The 26,299-nt window shown below is 48.3% G+C and overlaps 1 protein-coding gene across 1 annotated transcript in view; it reads right to left on the minus strand.

Annotated features, from left to right (window-relative positions):
- LOC147718325 (mitochondrial ornithine transporter 1-like) overlaps positions 1-26,299 on the minus strand; it is a 167,654-nt gene that overhangs the window by 93,948 nt on the left and 47,407 nt on the right. The window contains exons 5-6 of the mRNA XM_086966698.1: positions 10,275-10,447; positions 9,480-9,638 (exon numbers count right to left, since the gene is read on the minus strand). Coding sequence (XP_086822824.1) covers positions 9,480-9,638; positions 10,275-10,447 — 332 coding nt within the window. The remainder of the gene's footprint in view (positions 1-9,479; positions 9,639-10,274; positions 10,448-26,299) is intronic.

A 26,299-nucleotide genomic window follows, 5' to 3' on the forward strand; every position in this document is an offset into this window, starting at 1 on the left:
ACCAACATCGCCAAACAACTTCCAAGAATGGATGAAAGTCGCTGCCACCTGGATGAAGAATAGCTGCCTGAAAATCAACTCAGAAAAGACAGAAGTCTTCATCCTTGGCTCCACCCCATCCGCTTGGAATGACTCCTGGGGGCCCTCTGCCCTCGGAAATCCCCACCACCCAGACGGACCATGCTCGAATCCTCATCATACTAGACTCATCTCTCACAATGAACCGGCAGATCAATACAGAAAAACAGTCAGGCACACACTTATCAGCAGCAGACTGGACTACGGCAACGCTCTCTACACCAGAATCAATAAGAAACGCCTTCGCAAAGTCCAGACTGTCCAGAACGCCACAGCTAGACTGATCCTAGACATGCCCTGTCGCAGTCACATCACCCAACACCTGCACGTTCTCCGCTGGCTTTTAGTCGAAAGAAGAATAACCTTCAAACTACTAGCCCACACATACAAGGCCCTTCACAACACCACTCCTGCATACCTGAACAGTTGCCTCTGCTTCCACGCACCCAAAATACACCACGATCAGCCCAGCTCTCTAGCCGAGGTCCCTCGTACAAACAAGTACAGGAGGAAAGTCCTTTGCCTACCTCGCAGCCAAAGCCTGGAACACCCTACCCATCCACCTCCGGCAGTACCCCACATAGGCAGAGTTCAAGAAGGACCTCAAGACCTGGCTCTTCGGATGACCCCAGCACACTGTGGAACCGCCCCCCAGCGCCTTGAGACCCTCACTAGTGAGTAGTTGTGTTTTACTAACCCTGATCGAAGTGTTGCTTAAGGAATTAAGGGTTTCCACTTACACATGCCTCATTACTAGACCACCCCCCGAGGTAAGTGAGCACTGTGTTTGGAAGGTACTATAAAAAATTATTTTCACGAATGCCATACCTGAAGGAATATTTTTAGCATCAATACAGTCTGGGGCATGTTGCCGCTTCCTAGGTGCGAGCAGCAGGTTGCATGCCTACATTTGTTTCCAAAAATCAATGCAGATGTTGGTACCAAATCTCCTCTTTTCAACGCTTATGACATTGGCTATCAAAGGAAGAACAATACTCCCTAGCAGGCTCTAGACCAGCGTTTCCCAAACTGTGGTTCGCAGACCCCCAGGGGTCCGCGAGACATTCCCAGGGGGTCCACAGGGCTCGAGTGCCTGTCTTAGTGAAAAATGAAACGCCCATGCGTCCTCACAGCACACAAGAGCTGTGAATGTTGGCGCAGGGGCGGCGAGACCACAACAATACGGGGCAGCGAATTGGCAGTGGGCAGTCAGGGGGCACAGCGGCTGGGGAAACGAGCGGAACAGAAGGCAAGAGGGGCACAAAAACAAGGAAAAAACAAGTGGCACAGAAGGCAGGAGGGCACAAAAAAACGAGTGGAACAGAGGGCAGAAGGGCACAAAAAACGAGGGGAAAACGAAGTGGAACAGAGGGTAGAAGGGCACAAAAAATGAGGAAAAAACGAGTGGAACAGAGGGCAGAAGCACAAAAAACGAGGGAAACGAGTGGAACAGAAGTCAAAAGGGGCACAAAAACGAGGGCAAAATGAGTGGCACAGAGAGCAGACAGGCACAAAAAACAAATGGCACAGAGGCAAAATACAGAATACAGAAATATAGGGGCAGCTAAGAACAGAAGGCAGAACGGTCAGAGAGGCACGGGGGCAGCGAGGGGAACAGAAGGAAAACCGGGCAGAGACACGGGGCATCGAGGGGTATAGAAGGAAAGACCGGGCAGAGAGCACGGGGACAGCGAGGGGAATAGAGGGAAGAAAAAAGGGGCACCGACCACGTACAGGCAGCGGGGGAAGACAGACAACAGCAGTCACAGTCACAACAATGAAAATACAGGCAATACAATAAAAGCAATAAAACGTTGAAAGGCACATGTGTATAGCTCACCATTACTTGGCAGGCAAGTAAACAAGCATTTGCAATGCAATAGGTCTCGCATTAGGAAAGTTTGAGCTATTGGTATTGTAAATGACATTTTTTTATTTATGTGTTGGTTTTGAAAATAGCTAAATTAATAGCTTTGTCATTTACAATGGCAATAGTTTTAACTTTCGCAAATGTGACACCTATAGCATTTGTAATGCAATATATGTTGTATTTACGTGACTTAGATGTATTGATATTACTAATAACAATGGCTTTTAATTTTTTAAATAATTAATACTTAAATAAAAGTTATTGTAATTTATAATGGCAATAGCTTAAACTTTTGTAAAAAACTTTTGTGCCGATTAGGTTTAGTGTATTTTATTGTGACGAAAATCCAAGAACAGAAGTGAAATATTAACATCTTTTTGTAAAATTTGCAATAAAGCTTGAAACATTGAGAGAACATATTTGAGCCAGTTGTTGTTGAATGGTTGCACAGATTGATGCTGTGGTGGCAACAAGTGATGCTGTGGTGGTACTGAGTGATGCGATAGATAGATAGAGGGAGGGCGATAGACAGATACATAGAGGGAGGGCGATAGACAGATACATAGAGGGAGGGCGATAGACAGATACATAGAGGGAGGGCGATAGACAGATACATAGAGGGAGGGCGATAGACAGATACATAGAGGGAGGGCGATAGACAGATAGATAGATAGATAGATAGATAGATAGATAGATAGATAGATAGATAGATAGATAGATAGATAGATAGATAGATAGATAGATAGATAGATAGATAGATAGATAGATAGATAGATAGATAGATAGGAGGGCAATAGATGGATGGATGGGATAGTGGATAGATGGAGTGGCCAGAGAGCAGACAGAGTGGATGTATATTGCCTATTGGGTATGCGGATGGTTTTTGTAGTTTGAACAAAGGGTACCAGAAGTGCTGTCTGGGTTGGTGCTGCTTATTGACATCTAGATGGATACTGTAGAAAGAGCAGACAAACTGTCTGGAAGGATACTACATACTGGATGAACAGATGGATGGATGGATGTTTGATTGGGTGGATGGGCAAGATTGTCCATACTGTCTACAGAACCCCACATTGGATCGATCATACATATTGCATGCATGGTTGGATGGATGAACTGATGGCGTGAGGGATAGATATTGTTGATTGAACAGCTGGTCAGGCAGAATGGGTAAAGCATGTTGAATGGATGATTGAATGATGGATTGATATAAATTGCAGAATGGCTGAGCAGACATACTCTACTACGGTTTATTTGGCTGCATGGGTGGATATTGCAGACTGGGCGGAACAATGACAGAAACACTGGAATGAGACTGCATGCTGGAAGAATGCATGTATAAGAACACCAATACATGTATGACAGACTGTCAAACACTGTACGGATGAACGTTTGTATGGCTATAGGGGTGAATGGACGGACGGAGGGGTAAATGGGCGGATGACTAGATGGGTGGATAGATAGATGGGCGGATGGTTGATTGGTTATTGGTGGACGGATGGGGCACATGTCGCTTTGTCGCTGTAGTTTTCCAGCAGTAGCACTGGTGTCCCCCATATACACTTGCTGTGATCCCACGTGCGGCACGGTTGGCGCCTCGCACGGTCTGGAAACACGCAGGTGCCTTGATCTCACCCGGCGCATCAAGGTGCACACTTGGTCACAGTGCGCTTACTAAGAACTTTTAAACTTCAAACTTCAAGGCGCCTCAGCTTTGAAGTGAGCACAGGGGCAGGCGTAGGTAGGGCTTGTGAGCAGGCCGACACCCCTCCCTGCAGCAGTCTCACAGACTCGACCTGCCTGCACTGTGTCTCCGCTCTGAGGTCAGGCGCTTCGAGGAGGCTCGGCGGCTGCGGGTGCTTTAAGGTGACAACACACGTTTTTATGTCAGCAATAAAAGGCCAGACCACGCCCAGCTAAAGGGGCACCAGAAGCAGAGGGACTCGTCTCTGAACTCCCACGCGGGGCCAGTCACTCCTTAGAACGTCGAGGGGGGAGAAGTGTGGCTCAGGGGTTAGAGGCGGCAGACCTGGAGCTTGAGTTCGCTCCGGGACCAGGGTTCAATTCCCCGCCTCGGCGGGTCTTGGGCTCAAAAATTCCGCGGACTCGTTAATTCTCGCTCCGGTGCCTTCTCAGCTCACGGGTTCACACTCTGCGACTCTGGGCAATAGCTTGCTTAATCTCCACAACGGCCCCTCGCGGTGGGATGCCTGGCTTTCACCTTGTGGATACCCTGCCAGGGCTATCTCACAGGGGAATACCAGGACGGGTTCCCTAAGCAAGCGCCGAGATGCCCCAGGGTAAGTCGTGCGCTATATAAGACTTCATACTTTACTTTACTTTACTTTACTCACCTGCACCCCTGAACCTGCGGCTCTGTTTTCTTGTTGAGTTAAACCAGCCAGCGCCTGGAGGTAGTTCACTTTTCATATTGAGTGATACTTGCGCCTCTCGCTCCTCCATTTAGTAACAACGTCCTCACTATCTTTGTCACTCACACGCAGCGTCAGCAGTCTCACCATCCCGGTTTACACTTCCACAGTCAGCGCATCCACGTACTCAGCCCCTCGATTTGTTGCTCGAGCCCTCGCCGCAGCTATCCACTCACTTCCTTACTCAGCCCATGCTCACTTGCCGACACGCTCGCTAACCTCTTGTACTCAATCACTGATTTGCACACTCAAGCCATACACTCACTCCTTCACTCGCTTACTCAGTCACTTCCCTAGCCTACTCGCCATGCTCTCACTCTCTCAGTCGGTAGCTCAGTTAGTCAAACCACTCGCGGACCTGAAACCAAGCATTGGATGATTTTACAGAGAGCACCTCTGCAATTTGTTTCTGGTGTCTGTGAGCTACATTTGACGGAAAGGAGGTGCAGTCTCCCAATCCCCGCCCCTCCCAAGGGCCCTGACAGTGAGATAATTAGTGCCCGGTGCAGTTTGACCCAAATTACTGGTCCGGCACCGCGCTTACCACTCAGCCCCCTGGCACCATCTCACCCAACTCGGTGCCCTGGCACCGCCCTACACTGCCCCGCCTCACTCCATGCCCAGCCACCGGCTCTGCCCACCCGGTGCCCCCGTACCTTCTCACCACAGTCCATGCCCTGGCACCGTCTCACCCAACTGTGTCCGGTTTCATCTAACCCAGCTCTATGCCAACTCAGTGCCCTGAGAATAAGTGCCCTCATACCGTTTAACTTTATGTAGTGCATAACACCGTCCCGTTCCACTGACTGCTCCGGCATCGTCTTGCCCCACGCACTGCCCTGGCTCCGCCTCAACCCATAGAGTGCACAGGACCCGCTACGCCAAACTCAGTACCCTGGCACCAGCTGAGCCTACCTGGTACCCTGGAACCTTCTATCCAAACGGAGTGCCCCAGCCCGCTCAGGACCCTGGCACAGTAACAGCCCACTCAGTAGTAGTACCCTGGCACCGTATCAGCCCACTCAGGACCCTGGCACTGGCTTAAGCTCCTGAGTGCCCCGGCTCTTCAGCGCCCCCTGTAAGTGTGTTTTCCATCAGGTCGGAGTCACCTTGGACTCTGCGCCACAATCCTCAAGGACCAGGTGTTCCGGTGGACGGGTCATGTGGCCAGCGGTCTTCGGCTGCCAGCAGGTCCGTCCCAGGCCCATGCAGGCTGCGCTGAATGTCCGCTTCTGTGCTGTCCCCTTCCCTCGGTTGTCACAGAGGACAAGGGGCCTTAATCTCAGAGCGGATAGTTTTCTGTATTTGGAGCTGCTCTGGCCTCTCGGGACGTGCCCACTCCGCAGTCTGGGAAACGGCGAAAGGCCATTACCACCACCCATCAAACAGAAAGAGGCGCACCGTGGGGGGGGGCGCACATGCAGTGACGTCACACCGACCACTCGTTTAAGTCTAGTGACCTTGACACTGTGCACACCCCCCGCATCCATACTCAGAGCCCTGGCAGTAGTAACACGTTAGAGCAGAGTAGCTCACCGGGTTCATGCAAGTGCCACAGATACCATTTTTCGTTTCACCCTGCGAGCCAAGAAGCGCAGTATAGGCATTAGAGCAGCAAATCAATGCATAAGCCGCTTATAAAGAGTGGTATTTTACAATGATGCGTAAAAACCGTAAAACATTTTCTCTTCACACTCCGCCATCCTTCTAACCGCCAGTGACCGCATAAAGAACAAGCTTCCTTTGTTGAGTGACAACTGCGCACATCCTACAAGCGCTTGCCATGAGACAGCCTTTTGTCTCTAAGCCCCGTCATTTTCAGACTGGGGGCGTGTTTTTTGACTGTTGTTTTACAGCCTAGAAAGAATATCAAAAAACACGCCTCCCAATCCGAAAAGGACAGGGCTTAGATCCAAAGAAGAACGTCACTGGGACCTCTTCTCCAATGGCTGGCCGCCGTTTAGGAGGCCAGCCAATGGAGAAGAGGGGCGGGGTTAACCTTGCTACTCAAAGACATTAAATCTCGCGAGCTGGAGTGCGCATGTGCGCACCCGACGCCACGCGAGACCTAAAAAGATGCAGCCAGGACCAGAAGTAAGATTTTCGTGCTTCTGTCTGATTGCTCACCTTCCACAAGCCCTTGGGTACCACTAAATAATACACTGCTGTATGCATACATGTCCATGCCAATAGACCCAATTCAGGCTGTCTCCCTCTTGAAATTGCCTCTGCTTCAAAAGGCGTTTTTAAAAAGAAATTTAATTGTACAAATTGCTTGGGGGTCCCCGGCTTCTAGTAGTGATTCAGTGGGGGTCCTCAGGAGTCAAAAGTTATATATATATATATATATATATATATATTCACTGAAAAAACCATAGGTTTCAGGCCTTATATAGTTAAGAATTAGCTTTAAAAAAAACTTTGAAATTCACTCAAAAAAAGTTTTAGGGGTGTTATAGTTTGCTGGACATTTCACTCGTACAAAACCATTGAAATTGCTCCTATATAGTTAGTTGGACTAACTATATTTCACGCACCGGCAATGCACTGCTGATGATTCAGTAGATATCTATACTACTATTATAAAGAGAGAACTTGCACCTTTTGGCCAGGTAAACTCGAGAACCACAGCGCCAATCTACACACCCGATACATCTATGAAAATGTCAGGGTGTGTAGATGGACATAGGCTATATAAATTTTTTTTTAAAAAGTTAATTAAAAAAAAATTACGTTTGTAAACAAAGTAGTCCCCTGAAAGTAGCGCCGTCCGGGACCTAGCGCTGGCCGCGACGCGACGTGCGTGATGACGACGACGGAGGAGGGCGGCGCAGTGACGAGCGGCTGTGCAGTGAGAAGCGGCGGCACAGGTAAGGAAAGGGAAAGTGAGACTGGATGCAGGGGGAGGAAAGAAAGAGGCAGCAGTAAATGAAAATGTCGGGCGGGAGGGAGGCGCGAGTGAGTCTGGGCGGGAGGGGGCGCGAGTGAGTCTGGGCGGGAGGGGGGCGCGAGTGAGTCTGGGCAGGATGGAGTCGGTGTGGGAGGGGGTCAGGGCGGGAGCGGGTGCACTGCCCCCAGCCCCTTTCTGCCACAGGCAACGCTGGAGCGGGCTGCTAGTATGAAGTTAAAAGTACATGTTCTAACAATTTGGGTGAGTGAATCTCTTTAAGGGTGTGGCGATGAGCAAATATATTTCTCAATGGTACATGTCCAACAAACTAGAAAAATAAAAGGCAGTGTCTGTGTCAGTTGTTGTATATAAATAAGTATTCATAAGACACAATGATTGTGTGAGTGACTGTATGGATAACTGTATACTTGTAATAATGATTTTATAATTCACTAAGTATGACTTACTATCTTAATGAATAGAAGTTGTGTTTGTATAAGTGTGTAGCTAAGTAAATATGTAAGTATGATCCATTGTTTGCCTAAGTGAGTAGGATGACTTCATATGTGAATAAGATGTGTGCTGCTGTGTAATGTTGATATAGGTGTAGAAGTATTTTTAATAGTGTTCTATTGCTCATTGACAGCATGTATGAGCGAATCTACAGGTAAGTGATTAGATGTGTGCAAACATCTATGAATCACTGAGTGGGTTTTTAGATACTTGTATTGCTGTGACAATGGATTCAAATATGATACTCTGTATTTTACAAAGAGTGATGAAAGATTTTACTAGTGTATGAAAAGGTGTATGTGATTGTCACGTGGATGATGTCATCAGTGATGTCATCAGTGATGTCATTTGAGATGTCATCAGTGATGTTACAGTAATAAACCAGTTAACCAATCAATATTTTATTTAAAAAACATCCATTTACACACTTATTTAAACATTTATTCTTCCATCGACCTTTACAAATACATATATAAAACATATTTATTTTTCAGAAAGACACACATTCACTGGATGGTGTCATCAGTGATGTCATGAGTGATATCACTGACCATGTCATGAGTGATGTAATATGTGACGTCATCAGCAGTGCATTACACGCGCAAGTTATAGTGAGTCCAACTAACTATAACGTGGGAATTTCAATGGTTTTATGTCAGTAAAATTTCCAGCTAACTATAACTGGTGTCAAACCTATGGTTTTTTCAGTGAATTTAATAGGTTTTTTAAATGCTAATTCCTAACTATAACTGGTGTGAAACCTATGGTTTTTTCAGTGAATTTCATAGGTTTTTTAAATGCTAATTCCTAACTATATAAGGCCTGAAACCTATGTTTTTTTCAGTGAATTGCAAAGGGTTTTTTAATGCTAATTCCTAACTATATAAGACCTGAAAGCCCACCAGGAATCTCCAGTATGCGCCAGGGGACTGCATTGCAGAGAGGTGTAATGAAGCCACGCCCCTTTTTACACCTCTCTGCAACGCAGCCCCGTGCATGTTTGAAGAGAGGGAACTAATTCCCCTTGCATACTGGGGACCCTGGGGGCCAACTAGCGAACCTGGCACCTCCAGTATGCGCCAGGGGCTGCATTGCAGAGGTGTAATGAGGCTATGCCCCTTGTTACACCTCTCTGCAATGCAGCCCCCTGGCGCGTTTGCAGAGGGGGAACGAATTCCTCTTGCATACTGGGGGTCCCTGGGGGCCAACTAGCCCACCAGGAGCCTCCAGTATGCGCCAGGGCGCTGCATTGCAGAGAGGTGTAATGAGGCCACACCCTTTTTTACACCTCTCTGCAACGCAGAACCCGTGCATGTTTGAAGAGGGGGGGAACTAATTCCCCTTGCATACTAGGGGTCCCTGGGGGCCAACTAGCCCACCTGGAACCTCCAGTATGCGCCAGAGGGCTGCATTGCACCTACATCAATAGGTGTGTGTCCTTTATGCTACATCTGCTAGATCCAAAGGTCTTGTAGGTATTAGCACTGATCAATTTAGTAATGAACCATCACTGGTATCTTGAAAGTCTATCTGGGGGCTGTGACAGAAGGCTGGAGGTCTGCAGGTAGGTGCTGTGAAGAACTTAGCAGTGCTCATAAAATACTAGTGGTCCTAGCACTGCAGCAATGGTGCTAAATTTACACCTTTGCTGTTAGTGCTATGAGGCCCTGTGTGTTTGAGCATACAGCCCACTTACCTTCGTTTCTGAGGATGTGCAGGAAAGAGTAAAAGAAGCCCTTCTGCTTTCCCGCCATGGACAGAACTTGGATACGAGACTTCACTGAATCAATGGGATACACCGAAAGCCAAAAACAGGCCCCACCAATACCACCACTCACTGTCAACGGAACAGCACCTGCAAGGAAAGGAAAGACCATGAAAACCACCAGTACAGCATTCATGTCAAATTACTGATTGTATTGTAACGCATCCTCAGCAACGGAGGGATGGACAACGCAACATGAACCTCTTCGTTTTCCAACAGTCTTCCATGCTATGGCCACCTCTCCTGCCCATTGTGGCACTCTCAAACACACCCTACTTTGACAGTTGACACCACCTTTAATAGGAATGAACATAGAGGCCGAAGGAGGCTAGCAACAGAGCAAAGCTCACACTGCGTCGCTCTCTACTTCACAAGCAATCAGAAAATGCCCAAGTGGGAAACCTGGCCCTTGGTGCTCTACTCATGAGGTATTGGCAGGAAAAGTGCCTGGGTGAGCTGAATAAGCAGATAGCATGATCTAAACCTCCCCAGACCCACACACTAATTCAATATTTCCAAGGCTGTTCCCCTTGCGGGATTAACACTCAAGTGGCTATCCCTCTGCATAGCACCAAGAGGAGGAGTCCTCATGACTCATCAACCAACCCCATAGCTTATGCTATCAGGGACTTGCCTGAAGCATACCAACGAAGAGACTTTTGCAACCTCTCCTTACAGTCTCTCTCTCTCTCTCTCGCCACTCACTCTTAACCAAACTACACTTACCAAGATTTTCTTTCGTTTGGCCGGTGTAGGTGAAGAGAGTTCTGCTCAACTCGTAGCCCCCAAAAAAGAAGAAATATCCAGGCACTTCGCGCAGCCACGTGCTTGTCATTCCCTGGAAGAAGCCTGGCAAGCCTTCAGTCTTGAATATTGTACTCACAACAGACCAAGTGGAGCTAAAGGAAATAAGAGAAGGGAATCACCTAAAACATTACATTGTACTACCCTGCTTGTTACTCAAGAGCTTCGACTTGTGTAGACCTTGCAAAGCAAGGTCTGTGACATTCACTACCAGGATAGCAGGTGTGCTACCTTTGAAGTCAGTGAAGCCGGCTCCACCACCTTCACTGCCACAGGGTAAAGTACACTTCCACAGCGTTGATGGCAGGTAAGCTAACTGTGTGCCCTTCCCTACTGGGGCAGAGTCAGAATCCTTGGTTGGCAGGAAGCAAAGCTCAGTCACCTTCACTTCTATGGAGACACAGCCTGCCACATTTACTGCTGGAGAAGCGCGCCCTGCTACGATTGATACAAGAGAGGCTAACTGCTACATTTGCAGAGGCTAGCTCTGCCACATTTAGTGCTAGTAAAGCAGGCAACAACACCTTCCTTTTTAGAGTCAAGCTGTGCTGCCTTCACTACATATCAAGCAGCCTCCATGGCCTTCACTGCAAGGGCATGAAGCTCAGGGAAGGCAGCAAGATCTGTAACTTTTACTGCAAGAAAGCATGCAAAGAAATCTTCAAGTGACGCAAACTACATGGACTTCTTTTTTGGATAAGCCTTTTAATGTCTCCTACATTGCAATCCGGCTCAGTGAGGGGCAATTTCTCAGTAGTTCAGTTAAAAGCAAACAAGCTCCTTCAAGTAAAAGGAAGCAAGCTCTTTAATGTTCTCTGCCTCAAAGTTTAAAGAAAACGATTCTCACCTGTAACATTAGTTCTCAATCATGAGTATTTTTATTACAATCAAAAATAACTAATGGTCCCAAAAATTTAAGGAATGCCAGAATACTTTTCAAATGGAGAAAACTCTTTGGAATCTTTTAAAACAAATCTATAGGAAAACTTTTGAGAAATTCATTGTAAAATTAAAAATTGGCATAAAAAAACAGTCTTATTGTCCAACAAATCCTTGTGTTTCTCTTTTCCCCCAATACAAGGGAAATGTGCTTATGGGCTTGTATTTTAGTGTAAAGAAAAAACCGGTGCAATTATTTTGAGGGCTGCCCAGGGACCGCTGCAATCTCAGCATGCAGCACAGCAACAGCCCCTCATTTATTTTGCCGGCTCTGTGAAAAGAATGCCAAAAGACAGGGCTCTGCACTTCTACAGTTTTCTTAAAAGAAATGCTAATTTTCCTATACATTTTATTAAAGGCAAAAGATGGAACATAAATGTTGTCTCTACATGTACATTCTGTTCTGCTTTACGTTGAGAGATCTATCTGTTGGATTAGTTACTTACCTGTAATCCTAGTTCTGTTCCAGGGGTATACTCATTAAAGTCATAAGCACTGAATTATCTCCACCCATGAGCGGGGACCCGGAACACAAACAAAATACATATATATGTGTAAATATAACCAAAAGTACATAGTACTAAGTAATTATACACATGTACATGTATAATAACCATAATATGCAGCCTAACATTAATACATAGGCTAATCAAACCAAACCTTACACACGTTCTGAAGCATGAAAATATGCTGTATATAAATGCAATAAACAGGCATGAGCCTAAAATGCATTTCAGTTCAGTTTTAACGTCTTTATTTCGAAGTTTTCCTTCATAAAAGACAAGCATATAAAATACATTCACAAGACACAAGACTAATATATACAAATTTATACAAACAGTTAGAATTTTCAAAAATCTTGTTTAAAAAAAAAAAAACAATTAAATGACAAAGAAAGACGTTTATGCCCATGTTAATACAGATAAAAAGAGTCAATTCAGGAATGCTACCCAGCATTCAGCTAATGGCTCTTAATGCAAGTTAAAAGAATCATATGCCCAACCTATAGGGGCCTATTCCTCATTTAGGAACATACCACATAAAGCCTGTATTGCTGACTGGTTTGAAATGTAAACTTCACTACTCAAACATTACAGTATTTATAAAATAAATCAAATCTGTGTTGGGCTGGTAAGCTAATACCACCCCTTTCTAGCAAATCTGCTGTGGATCTCGGAAGAGGGAAGTGTGGGGTACATGGATAAAAATCAAACAAATCCCAAATGGAGATGGGACCGTCACCTTCGTGGGGCTGATAGGATCGTAAATAGGGGACAATGTTCCTATTCCTAAATTTAACAAGGATTAAGTCCCCGGGAATGTCCTTTGGTAGTGACCCTAACCAGCCCACTCTTCTGACACTCAGGATACCTCCATCCTTGTTGGGTGGCAGGGGTCTATTTTTAGCTAACCAGAAGATGACCTTGTGTAATAGGTCCTGGTAACTCTCAGGTTTCCTACGTGATGGAGCTGGTACTCCTGAGAGAACTAGCACAAAGGGGGCGGCTTCCGGAGGTAGGTCTATACGTGCTGCTTTGTTTGGTTCTGCTCTAGCAGCGGAGTAGTTTGTTACTAAGGGATTAGGGACAATTTTAGTGACCAGTGGTGGTTGACTCTTAGGAGTCTGTTTTGTAATCGTGACATTTTTTCTTATGTTATACAAAGGTTTGTGGGCAGTTCTAGTATCGGTTGGAGGTAGCATGCTGGGAAGTTGACTTTCAGCGGAAACAGTTTTTGTAGTGTCCGTCAGTATAGGGCCTTCAGGTACATTTGGTGGAATGGAACAATTGGGTGTTGCCAACTTTGTAACGGGTAAGGAGTTAGCTTTAATAGCAATCTCTATACTTGTCAGCCTATCCCCTAAAGAGGTAATTCGTTCTAGCAGGGGAGCTATAACCGAGTTTAACAACTGTTCGAGTTGAGGGAGTAATTGCAATTGAGGCAAAGATACTTTATCATCCAAGCGTTCAGCGACCCCCCTGGATGTGATGGAGTTTATGGCAGGCGTTGGGGGATCGATACAAAGTTTTTGTATTTTAGGTTGGAGATCGTAATCATTTGTCCCGTCATGTCTCCTTTTCACACTTTGGCCCGGCAACAGCGCAGTGGCCTGCATGTTATCCTCATTGGGTGGTAGGGAAGGTTCACCAGTTCTGTCAGAGGGAGTGTTAGTAATAAGGCCTTTTACGGGGGAGGGGGATGTTATTGGAATGAACTTAGTCCCGCACAGAGCATTTAGTTCCTCCCAATAGGGCAGGTTTGGCAAACTAACGGGGGTGTGAGACGGGGATAACAATTGGCGACGGTCATCAATATCTATTTCACAGATAGTGGTAGGTGATGCATAGCTCTGAAGAAGATTTTCCATTCTCTGGCAGTAATATGGGAATTTAGTATGCCCCCTTGTGTGTCACTAACAATAAAGTATATTCAGTATAGTGTCTATGTTGTGGTAGCCAAAAATGTCCATGAATAGTCTTGTAAATGGTATATACAACTATACCTTCTGTTGCTGTGGGGCCAGGAAACGTGGCCCGTCCCGTCCTCCTCGTGCCTCTGAGGGCCACAGAGGGCCCGCCCTTTGCCCGGGCTTAGCCCCGGGCGCCGTCCCGCGCGCGTACCCGCGACGCGGGGGCTGTGGTCCTTAAGTTGCGCCTCCTGGCGCGATGTTCCCGTGGCCGGCGAGAAGCGCCGCTGGGGCGTCTGGGGATTGTAGTTCTAACCCCTCGCGCTCCGGCCGCTGGTGTACTTGCGGCGGCGAGGGGGAACTGGCAACAGGAGTCGGTCCCCGGCGTAGGTGAGCACTATTTCCCCTGGTGCTGCTCACGGTCCCCCCGCTCCCCCGGGGCTGTGGTCCTTAAGTTGCGCCTCCTGGCGCGATGTTCCCGTGGCCGGCGAGAAGCGCCGCTGGGGCGTCTGGGGATTGTAGTTCTAACCCCTCGCGCTCCGGCCGCTGGTGTACTTGCGGCAGCGAGGGGGAACTGGCAACAGGAGTCGGTCCCCGGCGTAGGTGAGCACTATTTCCCCTGGTGCTGCTCACGGTCCCCCCGCTCCCCCGGGGCTGTGGTCCTTAAGTTGCGCCTCCTGGCGCGATGTTCCCGTGGCCGGCGAGAAGCGCCGCTGGGGCGTCTGGGGATTGTAGTTCTAACCCCTCGCGCTCCGGCCGCTGGTGTACTTGCGGCGGCGAGGGGGAACTGGCAACAGGAGTCGGTCCCCGGCGTAGGTGAGCACTATTTCCCCTAGTGCTGCTCACGGTCCCCCGTGCATTCAGAACCATGAAAAACCTTTTATTTTCATCAAAGAACCTGTTGTAAACAGTTATTAGCCTAAAAAGGCTGCATATGAAAAAATGTCTGTGTACAGAAAATCAGACTGGCACCTTGCCTTTAAGGCCCCAGAGAATCTGCACACTTTGCCTTTAAGGCCTCCAGGAGAACTCTGTTCCCATCATGCCCCACAGGTGACAGTTAGGTCAGTTCTTTTGTACGGTACAGTAAACTTTAGCAGGAATCTGCACTTAAAACGTTCATAACACATATTGAAAACGATAAACCTCAATGCTACTGCTCGCCAGGGGAGGCGGGAGGGTGCTTATGACTTTAATGAGTATACCCCTGGAAGAGAACTAGGATTACAGGTAAGTAACTAATCCTTCTCTTCCAGGGGATACTCATTAATAGTCATGAGCACTGAATAGAGTAGCAAGCTCATACCCACCAGAAGTGGGCGAAAAAGCATAGCCAAACTTTAAAATCACAGTGTTTAACTAGAATTAGCAAACAAATTTCTGAGTGATGCTTGTCCCACTTGTGCATCAGTCTGCGCATCAGAATCCAAACAGTAATGGCGTGTAAACGTATGCACTGAACGCCAAGTAGCCGCTTTACATATCTCTGACATAGCCACATTCCTAAGGAGAGCTGTGGTAGAAGCTTTCCCCCTCGTAGAATGAGCCCTAGGTCTACCTGATAAAGACTTGTGGGCCAGCTGATAACCCAGTAAGATACATGACACTATCCACCTAGAAATGGATCTCTTGGATGCTGCCAAACCAGTATTCGTAGGACCATAGTTCACAAACAGACGGTCCGTGTGTCTCAAAGACTTTGTTTTATCTAAGTAAAATTTCAAAACCCTTTTTAGATCTAATGAATGTAAAGTCCGTTCTGCCGGACTCGAAGGGTTCGGAAAGAAAGTAGGTAATGTTACGGATTGGTTAATATGAAAATCCGACACCACCTTAGGTAGGAAAGCAGGATGAGTCCTGAGCACCACTCTGTTTCCATGAAAAACTGTGTACGGTTCATTGCAACACAAAGCCTGGATTTCGCTCACCCTACGAGCAGAAGTGATGGCCACCAGGAACGCTACTTTCCAAGACAGGTGTTGCAAAGACGCTTTATGTATGGGCTCAAATGGGGGACCCTTTAACTTAGTCAACACCACATTAAGCTCCCAAGGTGGAGAAGGAGACCTGACTGGAGGATACACCTTCCTTAACCCTTTCAGAAAATCCTTCACCACAGGCATCCGAAAGAAAGATATCAGAGTTGGCTATTTTCTATAAGCAGTTATTGCAGAAAGATGGACTTTGATGGAATTAAACTGCAAACCAGATTCAGCAAGGTAAAGAAGATAAGGCAAGATCACCTGTTCTTGACCATGAATAGGGTCAAGACCCTTACTCTGACACCAAAGGTAAAAGCATTTCCACTTAAATCCGTAGGATTGTCTTCTAGAAGGCCGCTTTGCCTCCTTAAGTATGTTCATACACTCCGGATTCAGCTGTAAGTGCCCGTACTGGATGACTTCAGGAGCCATGCTGCCAAGCGCAGGGAGGGCAGATTGGCATGAAACACTCGCCCCTTCTGCTTGGACAGAAGATCCGGCTGACACGGCAATCTCCTGTGCGGTGTTATTGACAACTGGAGGAGATCTGGGAACCACTACTGGCATGGCCATTCTGGGCAAATCAGTATCATTCTGGAGTGAGTCTTGTACAGCCGATTGATCACTGCTGGTATCAACGGTGTCGGTGTAAAAGCGTACAGAAAGTTTTGACACCAGTCTATCAAAAGGGCATTCCCTTGAGACCCTTTCTGGTAGTACCTGGACGCGAAGACGGGGCATTTTGCATTTGCCGCGTCTGCGAACAGATCGATGTCTGGTGTTCCCCAATCCTGGAAAATGCTGTGTGCGACGTCTTCGTTGAATACCCAGTCGTGCGCTTCGACGAAGTCTCTGCTGAGGTCGACTGCCTGTGAGTTGAGACTCCCCGGTAGGTGAATTGCTGTTATGGACAGGTCTCGTGCAAGTAACCAATGCCAGATGGTCTGCGCTTCTATGGAAAGAGTCCTGGATCTGGTACCCCCCTACTTGTTTAAGTAATACATTGTCGTTGTGTTGTCTGTTTGCACCAGGAGGGACAGAGCCTGAAGTGATGGCGCCAGGGACTTTAGAGCAAGATGGACCGCTCTGAGTTCGAGTAGATTGATGCGATATCCTTTCTCGAAGTCTGACCATAGCCCTTGTACCTGCAGAGGGCCCATATGTGCCCCCCAGCCTTGGAGAGAAGCATCTGTTATCAGAGTCTGCGTTGGTGGGTCCTGATGAAAAGGAACTCCCTTCATCACGTGCACCTTCTTCATCCACCACCGGATGGAATCTCTTGCAGACTATTGGAGATGAATTCGGTCCTCCCAGCATCCCGTCCTCCGTTTCCACTGATCTTCCAGACACTGTTGTAGAGGACGCATCTGCAAACGTGCGTTTGGCACGAGGAAAATGCACAACGCCATGGACCCCAGAAGAGAGGACACTTGCCGAACTGTCGGGCGTGCAGACTGAAGGAGAAGCAAACACTTCGCCTTGATGGATGACCACCTCTCCTCCGAAGGACACACGTTTTCTTCTTCCGTGTCCAACTGAGCACCCAGGTAGTGGATCTTCTGAGTGGGGTTCATTATGGACTTCTTGTAGTTGACTTGCAGACCCAACTTGTACATGAGTTGGAGGCATATCGACAGATGTTCTTCTAGAAGCGATGGGGATGAACTCTTCAGAAGCCAGTCGCCTAAGTATGGATATATGAAAATACGCCTCTTTCGAAGACAAGCCGCCACTACCGCCATACATTTTGAAAATGTTCTGGGAGCTGATCTCAGGCCAAAAGGGAGCACTGCGTACTGATAATGACGCGCCGCTACTTGAAACCTGAGAAATTTGCGATGTTTTCTGGATACCGGAATATGAAAATAAGCGTCCTTCAGATCGATGGAGCACATCCAATCCCCCTGGTGTAATTGAGGGAAGATCTGGTGAAGAGCCAGCATTCGAAACCTTTCCTTCCGAATGAATCTGTTCAATCGTCTCAAATCCAGAATGGGTCTGAACTCTGTAACTGGACCTTTTTTCTTTACGAGAAAGAATCGAGAGTAGAGGCCTTGACCTCTCTGCTGAAAAGGAACTGGTTCTATGGCCTTCTTCTTCAGAAGGACGTTCGCTTCCTGTTGTAAGCGCTTTATATTCCACTGTACCATCTTTAGAGGACGCATGACAGGGGGTGGCTTCTTGAATCTCAAAAGGTACCCGCTCTGAATGATACCCAGCACCCATCTGTCCTTCGTGATCTGTTTCCACTCGTCCAGATAACGTACAATACTTCCTCCAACAGGAGTTGGACACGGTTGTAGAGGAAGCATCTGTTCATTGTTTCTGAGGCTGCTTGGTAGCAGATGATTGCTGCCTATTCCCATTGCCTCTGCCTCGTCCAGGCCGTCGCTGTTGGAATTGCGATCTCTGTTGATTCTGGCCTTGATTTTGCGAAGACCAATTCGTCTGTTGGCTCCTTTGCTGAAAAGATCTCTTGTCATAGGGACGAAAATTACCCCGACGTTTAAATTATTTTTTCTTCTCCAGGCCTACAGCCTTAAGGGTGTCCAACTCCACCTTCATTTTAGACATCTCGTCGTCTGCGTGAGATCCGAACAGAGTCGAACCATTAAACAGTAAATTTACCATCTTCCTCTGAGCCTCCGGCTTTAGCCCCGTAAGGCGAAGCCAAGCTGTACGTCTTGCGCAAACACCGTGTGCATAACCATGAGCTGACAAGTCCGCCGCATCAGCAGCCGCGCTAATGCTCTGGTTAGCCACCAATCCTCCTTCTTCCACTACTTCCAGGAAGTCTTTCTGATCCTCCTTAGGGAGTTTATCTGCAAAACGAGCCACTGAGTCCCAGAGCAGACGGTCATAGCGGCCCAATAGAGCTGCCGCACTGGCCACTCGCATGACCGACCCTGAGGTATTGCACATTCTTCGCCCCAAGGAATCCATACTCTTACTATCCTTTTCAGGTGGAGCAGAAGAGGTAAATGCTGCAGAATGCGCCTTTCTGACTGCAGCTACAATCAGAGAGTCTGGTGGTGGGTCAGACCGCAAAAACATTGAATCTTCTTCTGGAGCCTTGTACTTCTTCGCAATCCTAGAAGGACCTGAACCCACCGTGGCCGGAGTTAGGAATGTTCTCATTGCTGGTTCTATCAACCCGGGCACTAACGGCAGAAGAGGCCTGCCAGTCTTCTTGTGATGCAGGGTTTCAAAGATGACTGACGTTGCTACTTGGGGAACTGCCATCTTGATGTTGAATTTACTCGCTCCACGACATAACACATCATTAAATGTGCTCAAATCGTCCACGGGAGACACTCTGGAAGGAGGAGTAGATAATATAGTTGGAGCTGGAGCAAACTAAAGGCGGAAGATCTCCACCGCCTTCTCACTGACGACCCACTGGGTGCAGTGGAGAACGTGGAGTCTGGTTATGACCATTTCTGCGGATGGGTAACCAGGGCCCTCGACTCCCTTATCCCGATGGTTTCCAGTAAGTGTGGCTCCCGCGCCCCCAGTCCCTGGTATGATGGCAATCTGAGGGCTCTGAAAAGTGTCTGCAGACGTGCAGAGAGAGACTGGAGGAAGAGGTATGACAGCAGCAAAAAAACCTTGTATATGGCTGCGGTCAAGTCTTATCACCGCGCGGTTTGTAGAACCCGGGCTGAATACTACGCGCTGGAGTTTCGCAATAGTGGGAATCCTGTTAAAACCATCTTTAAGGCCCTTAAAGACCTTGTGGCAAGGAAGCCGGCGGGTAACTCCATCAGCTCCAATACTCATTGTGAAGCGCTGGCGGCTTTCTTCCTGGAGAAGGTCCAGACCATATATAGGGCCTTCCCTTCCTCCACTGCACAAACCAGTATGGGGCCTCCCATCCGGTTGGATCAGGTGGTGCTAGACTCTCTCCCCTCTCTCTCTTTGGAGTCTTACACGGCCTTGGCTCTCCGAGTTAAGTCGGGGTCGCCGGACGACCCGCTCAAGCCACCTATGTTCAGAGACCAGGTTTTTGCTCGCCCGGTTTGCGACTTAATCAACACGTCGCTATCATCAGGCCAGGTGCCTTTGAAATGGAAGCATGCGGTAGTAATGCCCATTTTGAAAAAAACATCTCTCGACCCTACAAAATCGGAGAACTACCGCCCGATTTCGCTTCTCCCGTGGCCAGCCAAACTCCCGAAGGCGCATGTCAACACCGCCCTCACTGGTCATCTGTCGCGTGCCAACATTCTGGACGACACCCAGAATGGTTTTCGGGCTGGCCACAGTACGGAGACAGCACTGTTATCTATGGTCGAGCACCTTCGGGTAGTTCTGGATGCAGGTCAAACGGCGGCGCTTGTTTTGTTAGACCTAAGCGCCGCCTTTGACACGGTCTCCCATGACATTCTCCTGCAACGTCTTGAGGAGATAGGGGTGATCGGCACTGCACACCAGTGGTTCCGTTCGTTTCTCAGGGATCGTTCCTTCTGTGTGGCGTCCCCGCCCTACCAGTCCAAATGTCATCCTCTGTCTCTTGGGGTCCCACAGGGTTCCTCACTGAGCCCCACGTTGTTTAACATCTACGTGAGGCCGCTGGCTGAGGTTGTGAAGCTCTGTGGTATGACCATGGTGTCGTACGCAGATGACACCCAGCTAGCGGTCACGATCAGTGGGGACTCTGGGGTGGATGCCCCAAGATTCAGAGAAGGACTCAGGGCGGTGGCTGGTTGGATGGCGTCCAACTGTCTCCAACTAAACGCCAAAAAAACGGAGGTGATGATCTTTGGGAAGCGGACGGACCTATGGGGAGATACTTGGTGGCCCTCTGAGCTGGGGCCGACCCCCACTCCGGTTGCGGAGATCAAAAACCTTGGTGTTTGGCTGGACCCTTCCCTCAACTTTGTTGGCCACACCAAAAGGACGGCGGCTTGCTGCTTTGGCATCCTGCGCAATCTGCGCCCTGCCCTTAAATACTTCGATGCCGCAACTCGTCAATTGGTGGTGCAAGCAACGGTTTTGGCGCGGTTGGACTATGCCAGCTCCCTTTTTATAGGATTAAACCAGGCTGAGTTAACCCGACTTCAAAGAGTGCAGAACGCTGCGGCCAGAGCGATCTTAGGTCTTCCTAGGTTTTGCTCGGCCGGTCCATCTTTGCGAGCCTTGCATTGGTTACCCGTTAGGCAGCGGATCCACTTTAAAGTTTTGTGCCTTTCCTTCAAAATTCTGAAGGGCCTATCACCTCCCTTACTGCACCAACTCTTGCACCCTTACATCCCGGGCCGCACTCTGCGCTCGCTAGACCAAGAATTAGCGGTAGCCCCTCGGTTCAAACTCAGTCGGGTGGGGGGTCGCTCTTTTAAGGTGCGGGCAGCCGCACTCTGGAACGCTCTCCCTTTGAAACTCCGGACCTTTGGTGACCTGCTCTCCTTCCGCAAGGCCGCTAAAACTCATTTATTTTCTGAGCTTTGTTAAATCCTTCACTCCCCAATTTCTTAATAATTATTTCTGTTCCCCAGTTGTGTTGTGTTCGCCACCTTGTCGGTGCTCCGGGACGCTCCTTCGCTGGAGCAGCCGTGCGCAATACAAATAGCACTAACATAACATAACATAACATAACATAATAGTCTCCATATGAAGATCTTGAAGAAGATGAAGATTATGTAGAAGATGGAGTAGGGGTTCTACGTCTTCTCTGAGGAGTTGCCGATCGCTGCCTCCTACGCTCCCTTGAACGTGATTTCTCTCTCACTAAGGATCTGGAGCGTTATCTTCTATGCAGCTCCGTCCGAGGGACCGGAGCTCTCTCCCCCATTATCGGACGCATCTTCCAATGCCTTAAACTTTCCAGCCACCTCGGTGACAAGTTAACAGGCCGTTCTGTATGCTCAGGTGAAGCTTCAGGTGACACCTGCACAATATTCAGCCCTGCTGAAGACTTGGAAGCACTGGAAGCTGCACTGTGTTCAGAGACCAATGAACCAGACGGAGTCCGTTGCCTGGGCACCAATTGTCTGTCATCTGACACCTGCCCTGAGGTTGAGCCCGAATGAGCCACCACAGAAGAGTCCTGGTGCACTATCTCTTGCCCCACTGCAGATCTGTCGTCTTGCTGATCATGCGGGGAAGTCTCCACTATAGGTTCAGGACTTATTTCTGACATCGACAAAGACCTAATTGAGGTCCGAGAGGCTGGTCTTGATAGTCTCGACGCCGACCTATGTTCAGGTGGGGGAGACCTAGACACTCCATGCTTCGAGCCCGAAGCAAGCTTCGACGTCAACCTACGTCGCGATGGAGACCTCGACCTTCTCTTTTTAGGTCTCGACGTCGAATCCTTCAACGCCATTCTTTCTCTCGACGTCGACCTTTTCCTCGACGACGACGTACGTCTCTCTCTCGACCTCGGTCTATCCTTCGACGTCGACCGATGACTCTCGACGTCGACACTTTACCCTTTGACCTAGACACACGATCCTTCGACGTCTGACGTCTCTCTTCCCTCGACGTCGACCTCTCAAGATCCTTCGACGTCGAACATTGCACTCCCGACGTCGTCCTTACTGCAATCGACACCAATTGTCTCGACGTCGAAAAGGATTTCGACGGCGACTGTCGAGACGCTAAACCTTGCCTCACCGGCGAAGTCCTCGATGTCGACGGAACCCTCTTCGATGCCGACGGCGATCTGGATCTCGACGTCGAGCGCACCTTTTTTGACGCCGACGCTCCCTGGAGTCGATCTTTCTTAGTTCTACCTTCTGGAGACGCTGATCTTCGACGTTTAGGCTGAGAAGATGGCTTAGCAGATGATAACAAGCCTTTGGAACTCTTCTCACCACGGTTTTCTCTCTCCAGAAGGCCCAGCAACCTCATTTTCTCCCTTTCTTTTAAAGTTCTATTTGAAAGGTTGAGGCAGTGATAACACTCTTCCACCTTATGAGAAGCTGGAAGCCACACCACACAAACAGAGTGTGGGTCAGTTTTCGACATCTTCTTCCCACAGGAAGGGCATTTGTAAAATAAAGGTGGCATTCTGACTAAAAAACACCAACAGTTTAGTCAGAAAAAGATAACAAACCACCACCAAAGCTATATTGTGTCAAAAAATGACAAGAAAAAATAACTTCTGACAGAAAATACTCCAAATGAGCAGAGCTCAAGTTCCAGTTTCCTCACAGAACAAGCAGGAAAAAAGAACTGACCTAACTGTCACCTGTGGGGCATGATGGGAACAGAGTTCTTCTGGAGGCCTTAAAGGCAAAGTGTGCAGATTCTCTGGGGCCTTAAAGGCAAGGTGCCAGTCTGATTTTCTGTACACAGACATTTTTTCATATGCAGCCTTTTTAGGCTAATAACTGTTTACAACAGGTTCTTTGATGAAAATAAAAGGTTTTTCATGGTTCTGAAATGCATTTTAGGCTCATCACTGGAGACAGAACTACTGTCCCATCCTCCGCGCTAAATACAGACTTCTCCTTAACGACTACAAAAAAGCGATCCTTGCGGCCAAAACCAAATACTTTACCGAGAGAGTTGCCCTTTCTGCTAACAAATCCCGAGAAATTTTCTCCCTGGTCCATAACCTAGCTATTTCTGACCGTACTAGCACCAGTCTTGTTCCATCTCAGATCCTTTGCTCTACACTCAATGATTATTTCATTGATAAGATTGCTAACATAAAGGCCAATATCCCTACGGTGCTTCAATCTGGCTCCTCCTGCTCCCTCCCTCTGCCCTCCTCCTCTTTGGATCATTTCCCACCCATCTCTATGGATCGTTTCCTTAACTTGCTTACAAAAGTCAAGTCTGGATCTCTGGCGGATTGTGCTCCTGCACGGATTCTCAAAACTCTCTTCACTAGCTGTCCTGCCCCCCCTCTTGCTATTCTTAACGCTTCTTTGGCTTTGGGTTCTGTTCCTTCATCCTTCAAATCTGCTATAGTTTTTCCCATTCTTAAAAAAAACTGGTCTGGATCCTTCTCTTCCTTCTAATTTTAGGCCTATCTCTCTTCTCCCTTATTTGGGTAAGATCCTTGAAAGCTATGTTACATCTGGTCTGTCCACTTATATCGAGGAGAACCACCTCCTTGCCTCCCATCAGGCGGGTTTTCGCCCAGGCCATTCCACGGAGTCAGTGGTTATTGCGGTCCTGGACGAACTCAAGGGAAAAGCTGACATCAATCTCCCCCAAGCTCTGGTCCTCCTCGATCTGTCCGCTGCATTTGACACGGTCGATCATTCCAACCTTCTCGACCGTGTCAGCGCAGCGGGCATCCGGGCGCTGCCTTTTCTTGGCTTGCGTCCTTCCTTCAGGGCAGGTCTCAAGCGGTTCAACTCTCAGGCTTCTCCGCTCCTCCTCGCTTGGTTACCTGCGGGGTCCCCCAAGGTTCTTCCCTTTCCCCTCTCCTTTTCAATCTCTATATCTACCCTCGTATAATTTCTCTTCTCAAGCTGGGGGTCTCCGTGTATAACTACGCGGATGACCTAAAGCTTGTCTTTGATTTCTCTTCCCCTTCTGATTCTCTTCCTAAGTTTTGCTCCACCTTAGTCTTCATATCCGAATGGATGAGCACCAAATCACTTGAAACTCAACCCAGACAAGACGGAGCTTGTCCTCACGGGTGGTCCCTCCAACCCTTGGTTCGCGGTTCACTGGCCCCCTTCCTTTGTCCACCCCTTCACCGGTTTCTTCTGTTCGGACTCTGGGCATCAAGGTCAGCCATGATCTGTCTATGCATGCCCAAGTCAGCTCCGTAGTATCCTCTTGTTTTCTGTCCCTCCGCCTCATTAGGAAGATCTCTCGGTACTTCTCTGCGGACGCCCTCAAAACCATAGTCATGGCTCTTATCACTTCCCGTCTTGACTATGGGAATGGCTTGTACGTGGGCATACCCGCCTATGAAACCCGCCGCCTTCAGGCCATTCAGAACCAGGCTGCCCGCCTCATTCTTCGTCTTCCTAAATCTTCCCACATCACCCCTGCACTCAAGTCCCTTCACTGGCTTCCTGTGCACTTTAGATCTTTTTTTTAAATGTGCCTGTCTGGCCTTTCGGGCTCACACCCATTCATCCCCCCTCTTTATCGGTTCTCTCATTACTCCTCACGTCCCTAGTCGCTCTCTCTGCTCCTCCTCAATTTCCCTTCTGCACATCCCCCGCTTCCGTAAATCCAGAACGGGTGGCACCCGATTTTCGGTTCTGGCCCCCCGGTTCTGGAACAGTCTTCCTCTTTTCATCCGTTCCATCCCCATCTATACCCATTTCCGTAAAGCTCTCAAAACTTTCCTGTTCTCTCAGGCTTTTCCCTGCTAGTTTCCCCGTGCCCCCTCGCAAATTTTCATGCTTCAGAACGTGTGTAAGGTTTGGTTTGATTAGCCTATGTATTAATGTTAGGCTGCATATTATGGTTATTATACATGTATATGTGTTTAATTACTTAGTACTATGTACTTTTGGTTATATTTACACATATATAGGTATTTTGTTTATGTGTTCCGGGTCCCCGCTCATGGGCGGAGATAATTCAGTGCTTATGACTATTAATGAGTATCCCCTGGAAGAGAATTATATGTTACAGGTCTAGTGCATGGATAGGACCAGTCAGTGTTTATGGATCTTCTAAAGCCCCTATAAGAAATAACCGGTGGGCTTGGTCAGTCCCTAACAAGAAAAGAGAGCAGAAACCCTTGCCTTTCACAAGAACAGGAACTTAACCTGCGATCACTCAGCCCTCACTTGAAGAGCCAACAGCTCGTAGGGCAAAACACACCTCTGGTGGTCACACTCTTTCTGCAAAAAAGCCAAAAAGCCAATCAGTGCATGATGTGAAATGTTCGAAGACCACCAGCACAGCCATCAGTCAGGGGAATTGAAAGTGCGCTACTCACCTGTGAGGGTCTCAAGGTACGGGGGGAGAGGGGAGGGGGAGGGGGGAAGCAGTTCCGTTCATTCGAAGAGCCAGGTCTTGAGTGTCTTCCTGAAGATGTTCAGGGAAGGGGCATGTGAGGTCTATTGGGAGTTTGTTCATGGCCTTGGCCATGAAGTAGAAGAATGCTCTTCCACCTGTTCTGGCTCTGCGGATGCGCGGGGTATCGGCAAGGTTGGCGGATCGGAGGTTTCTCTTGGGTACGTGGAAGGAGATTCTTTTGTTGAAGTATTGGGGTACGGTGTTGTGGAGGCCTTTGTAGGCGTGGGCGAGTATCTTGAAAGTAACTTCTCAACGGGGAGCCAATGGAGGTTCCACAGGAGTGGGGTGATATGTTTGAGTCAAGGGATGCAGAGGACTAGTCTGGCTGCGGTGTTCTGTATGGTCTGGAGTTTGCAGAGCAGAGACTCGTTGATCCCGTCGTAGAGGGAGTTTCCATAGTCCAGTCTTCTTGTTGAGTGCGTGGGTGACTGTCTTTCTTGATTTGTGGGGGATCCATTTGAAGTTCTTTCAGAGGATGCGCAGGGTGTTGAAGCAGCCGGAGGCGACGGCGTTGATCTTTCAGGTCATGGAGAGGGAGGAGTCCAGTACGATGCTGAGGTTTCGGGTGTGGTCTGTGGGGGTGGGAGGAATGCAGAGGGCGGTTGGCCACCAGGTCTTGTCCAATGCAGAGCGGCAGGGTCCAGGGATAAGGACCTCTGTCTTCTCTGAGTCGA

This window comes from Lissotriton vulgaris, chromosome 4_1 (genome assembly GCF_964263255.1).
Source record: "Lissotriton vulgaris chromosome 4_1, aLisVul1.2, whole genome shotgun sequence".
NCBI classification, from domain to species: Eukaryota; Metazoa; Chordata; class Amphibia; order Caudata; family Salamandridae; genus Lissotriton; species Lissotriton vulgaris.